At 44.7% G+C, this 7,112-nt stretch overlaps 1 protein-coding gene across 3 annotated transcripts in view; it reads left to right on the top strand.

Moving 5' to 3' along the window:
* Nucleotides 1-2,189: 2,189 nt before the first annotated feature.
* The window catches only part of UHRF2 (ubiquitin like with PHD and ring finger domains 2), an 82,688-nt gene continuing 77,765 nt past the window's right edge, over nt 2,190-7,112 (top strand). For 2 of the 3 annotated variants that reach the window (XM_036021655.1, XM_028528985.2), the window contains exon 1: nt 2,190-2,674. In XM_036021655.1, coding sequence (XP_035877548.1) covers nt 2,522-2,674 — 153 coding nt within the window. In that variant the 5' untranslated portion in view covers nt 2,190-2,521. The remainder of the gene's footprint in view (nt 2,675-7,112) is intronic. The other variant, XM_036021656.1, reaches the window with a different exon arrangement.

The following is a 7,112-nucleotide window of genomic DNA, read 5'->3' as shown; positions in this document are numbered from 1 at the left end:
ATAGGCTTGATTTTCTAGAATACTCTGCAATCTACCCTTTCTTCTCTTACCTTCTATCACAAATTTCACCAAAACTGACACAATCATTTCTTCTTTAAGCTTTTTGACATCTCCCCTGCCTCTCCTTCCCTTAGTTTTTCCCTAAGGCATCCTTCCACACTCTTCCACTGTCTTCCCAAAGGCTTATTTAATCTCATCAGTGAACTCCTTTAAAAGCCTTAGTTTCTCCCTGGGCCCACAAAATATTCTGCTTTGAATGCTAATCTTCCCATTCTGCCCTTTTAATTTAGTCAGTCAGCCTTTCTTGGATATGAAATCTCTTCTGATCTGCAAAAATGCATATCTTTTGTCTTTGCTTCAGCACTCTCCCCTTTGGACATTCTCTGCTAAATCCTTTCCATAATAATGGCCTGAAAATTTGTGTACTACCAAGGGATAGGCACTATGCTAAACACTTGACATTCATTATATTGTTATGAGTACTATTTTCCATTGAGGAAATGGAAGCAAATAACTTGTCCAAGATCACAGTTTAATTAAATAGTAAAACTGGGATTACAGTTCAGGTTCATCTCAATCCACAAACTGAACATTTAAATGCTGCCCCCATTTCGATATACCTTCTAACTCAGTTCAAGTTGTACCCTTATCCTTAAAACTTCCAGATCATTCTAGTCTTCCATCTCTCATCTCTAATTGCTGTTTTAACCAACAGCATACTTTTTAGCACTAAATTATTCCTTAATATTTTCATTTTTCTAAATCTTAGTATTGTAAATTCTTAGAATGTAAAATCATTGTGTACAGGGAATTACATTTTTAATATGCCTCCACAAGAGCATAGCATATCCTTTAATAGCAAATAGCTATCTCAGCTGGGCAGGCGAAAAGAATGCTTTACATATCTCTATCATTGCACTTACACGTGTAATAAATACTCAATGTTTGCTTTACTTACATAAGGGGAAGACAAAAGAAATTATATTTAGAGGATATAAGTGAATGCAAAATTTTTGGCAAAGGCAGAGACACGATATATCCTTTTTTCCCCGCCCTCCCCCCCGCCGCCCCGCCCCGCCCCGCCGCCATGTCAAGTCATCTTTCTTTCTTTCTTCTTTTTTTTTCTACAACTAGATTTCTCTGTACTTGAAATTACTTTAACTGTTTATTACAAAAATGATGCTCTATTACGGTAATAATTTCGCATTGGTCTCAAAATTCAAGTTATGTAAAGTCCCAGTATGTATGCGTGTGCGTGTGTGTGTGTGTGTATTTCTACTTTCATATGCTCGTTTCCTTGTTCTGAAAATATATTTTCATTTGAAAAAGCCAAGTTAGGTAATGCTGCGATGGACCTATTTCTGAAGATTTATTCCTAGTAGGACCTCTGGAGTTCTTTCTTTGGAGGTGTGTAATTTTTCATTCTTTAAAAGTGTTTTCCATGACCCTGCAACTCAGAAGCCAAAAGCGCACTAACACGAAAGGTCCACACGCGGAAACGTTGGCTTCTCAAGTGACCCTCCTGCTGGCGGCACTCGCACCACCGGGGCCCGAGGTCCGGGCGTGAGCGCCCAGGGCCAGGAAGGGCGATGGCAGCTGGACCCACGGCCTATGGGCCTGGAGCCCCCGTCTCCGCCCAGCGGCGGGAAACTCCCGGTAGCGGTTTCCGAGCGCAAGTAGCTTTTGGGCCAGGCGGTAAACGAGTTGACGAAGCAGAAGGGTCCAGAGAGCCTTTCCAGGGCGGCCAAACCCACCAGGCCGCATGGCGGACGGTGTCCTTGTGCGCGTGATAGAGCGAACTCATTTCCTTATGTGCTTTCTCAGAAATTTAGGCCGCGGCCACCCGCACTTCAGTTTTCATGATCATATATGTGCACCTCAGATTCTCTTATTTTTGGTGTGTTTTTGAAACCACAGAACTGTTGTTGCTCGCCCCCAGAGTGCCGAAACAAAGGCCAAAACGGCAACCAGTGTGGGTGGCCTCGTAACCGCTCAAAATCCGAAGGCGAGAGGGCGTGTCAAAAACCCAGGTGTAAGCGAACGAACGAGCAAGTAACGGCTCTGGGCAGCCCCGCCCCTCCGCCCCGCCCACCTCGACCCGCCCATTTAGCTCCCTCTGGTCTACAGTCACTTCCCCGGCCGCTTCCTCTTTAAGGCGGAGCCCGGTGTGAATCTCGCGAGATCCGGGTTGGCGCCGTGACCTCCATGTGGGAGCTAGAGCTCTATAAGTAAACACTCCGCGCGGTGCAGACAAGGTTTCTTCCTATTTGTGAGGCGGTGGCTGTAACAGCGGCGCCTCAAACTAGTTCCGGTTTCCTTTCGTTTGAGCTCCGCTGCGCGGGTGCGCGGTCTAGGAGTTGCGGCCGCCTATCGGGCCCGACGTCCGAGCGGTCTTCTTCGCTTGTGCACGCGCTCGCCCGCCTGCCGCGGAGAGCGGGGAAGCGGCGCGGGCCAGGCGGGGCGCGGCGCCTTAAGCGCAGGGGGAGACAAAGCAGAGCCGGCCCCCTTTCCCGGCGCCAAGATGTGGATCCAGGTTCGCACCATCGACGGCTCCCAGACGCGCACCATTGAGGACGTGTCTCGCAAAGCCACAATCGAAGAGCTGCGCGAGCGGGTGTGGGCTCTGTTCGACGTGCGGCCCGAGTGCCAGCGCCTCTTCTACCGGGGCAAGCAGGTGAGGCGTGCCCACCGCAGACCTCGGGAAGCCCGGGGCGAGGGCAGCGGGGCGCCCCTAGGACGCGTGGGCTGGGCGGGCCGGAGGGCTTGGTGCGCCGCGTGCGCAGAGCGCACCTGGCTCCACTTGGAGTGGGTAGCCCGCGAGCCTCAAAGTGTGGGCCTGGGCCCGCTGAGGGGGCGCAGCAGGGTTCCTGCCAGTGCCGAGTGCAGGTGCGCCTGGCAGGGTTGAAAGTGGGGGTGCCTAGAGCACTGAGACCTCGTCTCCCTTTTACAGCGGGGCTGCAGCCGCAGGCACAGTGGCCAGAGCGCGTGGGTTCTTTCGCTTCCCGCGCTCGTCCGGGTCTGGGGCCCCTGGAGGGCGGGGAGGGCAGCGGGCTGTGGCGGCCATGCCACAGTGCAGGTGGGGAGGGCCGGCGGCCCCAGCTAACGGCTCTCGTCGCTTCCGTGGCCCTTCCGCGCTCTGGTTCCCTAATAGAAGAGGAGGAAACTTACACACTGGTCACAAGAACCCTAGCCCTGCCTCCTCAGAGTGGAAAGGATTTGTAAACTGGGAAAGATTCGCAGGGTTTCTAGAACTTCCAGAGTTTCCCGTCTCTCACCCTCCTCTCTTTCCCAGAATTGAAATCTGTCTTGGGGAAGATTAGAGACCTGGGCTGAAGGAGCTATTGATGTAACCCAGGGCCGTGTTTAAACTGCCCAGTATAGGCCCTAGGGGTTATTCCTAGAAGGGAAAGGAATATAAAGGACTGTTTTGCTCCTCTTGCTAATAGTCCCCTCACCGAAGTTTTTTAACACGGCAACTGGAGCATAGCCAGCGGTACTTATTGAAGGCTGAAAGTGTTTTTGGCGGTGAAGGTATCTGTGGGCGTCTCCGGTAGTTGTATGGTATGGCCATGCACTGGCCCATTGTAGGTTTTTCCTATCCCACAAGTCTCTTGGTCTAGGCCCACAGACCCAGACCCACCCTATTTTTCTTGTCTTTTTTTAAAAATGTAATCCACTAAAAAAAAGTTGGCATCCTCCCGTTGATAGACCACAGTTTGGCTCCAATCTTGTGGTTTGAAATAAATGTAGCTCTCTTGGATTTGATGGTAGCCGTTTTCTACAACCACAAAGGATTTGAAAGGAATATTTTTCTGTCCTTAAGATGCTTACCCTTCTAAAACTGTCCAGACATTTCAGAGTAAGAAGATTACACTGAGAAGAAAGTGAGCCATGAGATGTTTTAATGTGTTTTTAAATAACTGTTATAACATCTTTGCTATGTTCTTGCAGCCAGTTTATATTGATCTTTTAGTGTTTGACTTGTAATAAAAACAGGTGTTCAAATTTAGTTGTAAACTTTGCTTTTGAAATGATTGCATAAAACACTACATAGATTTATATTGCTGTGCTGCCAGTGGCTGATACTTTTTATATTTTGGTCAAAGGTGAAAAGACTATAACCAGTCTTCTGAATTTCATTTTTACATGAATGCGTGGGGTACTTGGGTGACTTGAGCATCAGTAATAGAAATGAAACATGAGTACGTATTCCTGGGCAACACCCCTAAAGTCTTATTATCTTTGGTGTGCATCAGAATCACGTGTGAATATTTTAACTACAGATGCTCAGTTCACCCCAAAATTGCAAGTAGTTGAATTTAACAAGACCCCATGAGAAATTCTGATGAACACCAGAGTCTGAAAATGAAAGTTGAAGGATAGTCAGTTTCCTACTAGTTTCTTATTATTCAAAGTATGGTCCTTGTATTAGCAGGGACCAGCAGCATTAATTTCATCTGGGAGCCTCATGCCAGACCTACTGAACTAGAAATCTGTATGTTAACGAGCACCCCAGGTGATCTGTATGCAAATTAAATTTGAGAAGCGTTGTAATTGACACCACTTTTTTTTTTTTTTTTTTTTTTTGAGGGCCAAAATGGAGAGTAGCAATTCAGGGTTGTTAAGTTCTGGTTAGGGCAGGGTAACCTTATTTGGATATCCTTTTGTGGGGGGCAGTGAGTTTGAAGCACCCTGAACATTGTTTTGTTGTTTTTTTTTTTTTTTAAGAAGTTGTGTTGGTGGATATCTAAATATTTTGAGAATCCAGAGCTTTTCCTACTTTGAAAAGATTTTCTGCACTCCTTTCATTCTTTCCCCTATACCACTTAGAGATAACCTTAAAATAGATTGTACATATCAGAGCTGAAAAAAAAACTGACTAGTTAGTTACCTTTGCCTGTGGACTTTCTTTTTACACAGAAAACAAAAGTAAAAGTGTTTGCCTATTCTTAATTTTTATTTATTGAATTAAAGGGAGAAACATCAATATGTTCTACTTAGTTATGCATATAGGCTGAACCCACAACCTTGGCATATGGGGACTATGCTCTAACCAACTGAGTTACCCAGCCAGGGCAAAGTGTTTGCCTATTCAAAGGCGCGCACACGTGTGTGTGTGTGTGTGTGTGTGTGTGTGTGTGTTATGTATTGCACATATTATATATGAGAGTCACATGAAAGTTGCTAACTTAATCCTCTCCGTCTGTATGCTTACCATTAGCTTCTTGTTAATGACTTTCCCACTGCCTTCTCAGTCACTGCCACTTGTATTTGCTTTCTAGTTTCCCCTTGCATTACTCTTAATGATCCTTTCTGTTACCTCAGTTTCTTTTCTTCAACCCAGTAAAAATTCAAGAGTGTAGCCTGGCAAAACAGAAAATTCTGGGACCATTCTTGCCTCTCTAGCATTATAAATGTTGCGGCCCCATCTGCTAGGGTGGCAGTTCTCAAACATTTTCACCTGTGAGACATTGATGGCCTATATACCTGAAACTCATAGGTGTTTGTAATTTCTAAGTAATCCAATCTTTTTCTCCCCACTTGGAGCATAATTTAAGTGACAGGTAGCTTTATTTTTTGTAATGAAAATTTGCACTTCATTAAATTTGGGAGAACTTCAGTACTTTTCAAGTAACAAGTCATTCCAACATTCTTCACAACTCTTCACAATGGCTTAGCTGTGTGGAACTTGGTGTGCAGTGGACAATAATTGTTTTAGGAACACTGGACGGGCACCTATGAATTAGGGAAGGGAGTGGATAGTATGGGTAAAAGTGGCTATCATAATAAGCATGAGTAATTGGAAAGGTCATTACAATGTTAATGAGAGACTAACTTCTGTTTTAGAGCCTCATTCCTTGAAGTGCTTAGTGTTTAACTTTCACTCAGACACTGCTTTTCCTTTCAGACCAAATATCCTTTGAAGCAGCTTGAATTTACTGACAGTTGGTAGAAACTAGTCAGAGAGGTTGAGTATAAGAACACCCTCAAGTTTCCTTTAACTCTTATGCCTCAGAATTTCAGTGGAAAACTGTTTATGGGAACATGTTGGATTTCCACATTATTTTACCACTTTAACAGCTCTTTTCATTTTGGTGAATGCCCTACTAATTTGCATGCTCTATGCTATTAGAGAGTTTATTTTTATTTTCTACTTTAAACACTTCCATTTTCTATAATTGTCATAATATGCAACAGTTGTATGTTTAATCAAGTTGTGCTTTTTCACCTGCTGCAAAATTAGTGCATTCTGTTTCTTTTTTTGTGGGTGGGGAGTCTCTTGGAGAATGTCAAAATGAAGATGTGAAAGTATAGGGTTTTTTTGTTCCTTGAGATATCCCCCCCCGCCCCCCGGAGTCCAGGATTAGAAGGAGTTCTTGTTTATCTTTTAATAACATAAGTAAAACACACAAATTATCTTCTACAGGATGGGCCCCTTGTAGTACAGATTTCCCCCCACTAGATGAGTGTTTTAGGAACCCATCTGTATCAGTGCACCAACTGGCATTGTTGTGAGGGGCTGTGTTTGGCTTTAGTGAATTTTTTTTTTTTTTTTGAAGACTCAAAAGTGTACCTGCCCACAGTGAGCTGAGTGTTCAGCAGTTTTTGAGCAAAAACAGCATGACCCCTATCCCCCACCCTCCCTATTCACCTGACCTTGCCCTGAGCAACATTTTTTTGCTCAAAGGGAAACGTTTTGCTAATGTGGAAGAGGTGAAACAAAAAAATGGCAAAGGCACTAAAATTGACAAGTTCAAGAATTGTGTTGAGCAGTGGAAAAACTGTTTCGATAGGTGTATTGCATTAAATGGAGAGTACTTTGGGCCTGTAGCTCAGTGGATTGCGTGCTGGCCTGTGAACCAGAGGGCTGCCGGTTTGATTGGCAGTCACGGCAAGTGCCTGGGTTGCGGGCAAGGTCCACAGTAGGGGTCATATGAGAGGCAACCACACATTGATGTTTCTCTCCTTCCCTTCCTCTCTCTAAAAATAATAAAAATTTTAAAAGTAAATTTTTGAAAAATAGAGGGGATTTTGAAGGTGACTAAAGTTTAAACACATAAAAATAAATGCACATTTTAAATAAATTTCCATTTTTAGGGGGTGGGTCCCAC

This window comes from Phyllostomus discolor, chromosome 3 (genome assembly GCF_004126475.2).
Source record: "Phyllostomus discolor isolate MPI-MPIP mPhyDis1 chromosome 3, mPhyDis1.pri.v3, whole genome shotgun sequence".
Lineage (NCBI taxonomy): Eukaryota > Metazoa > Chordata > Mammalia > Chiroptera > Phyllostomidae > Phyllostomus > Phyllostomus discolor.
This window is presented reverse-complemented; position numbering and strand designations above follow the sequence as displayed.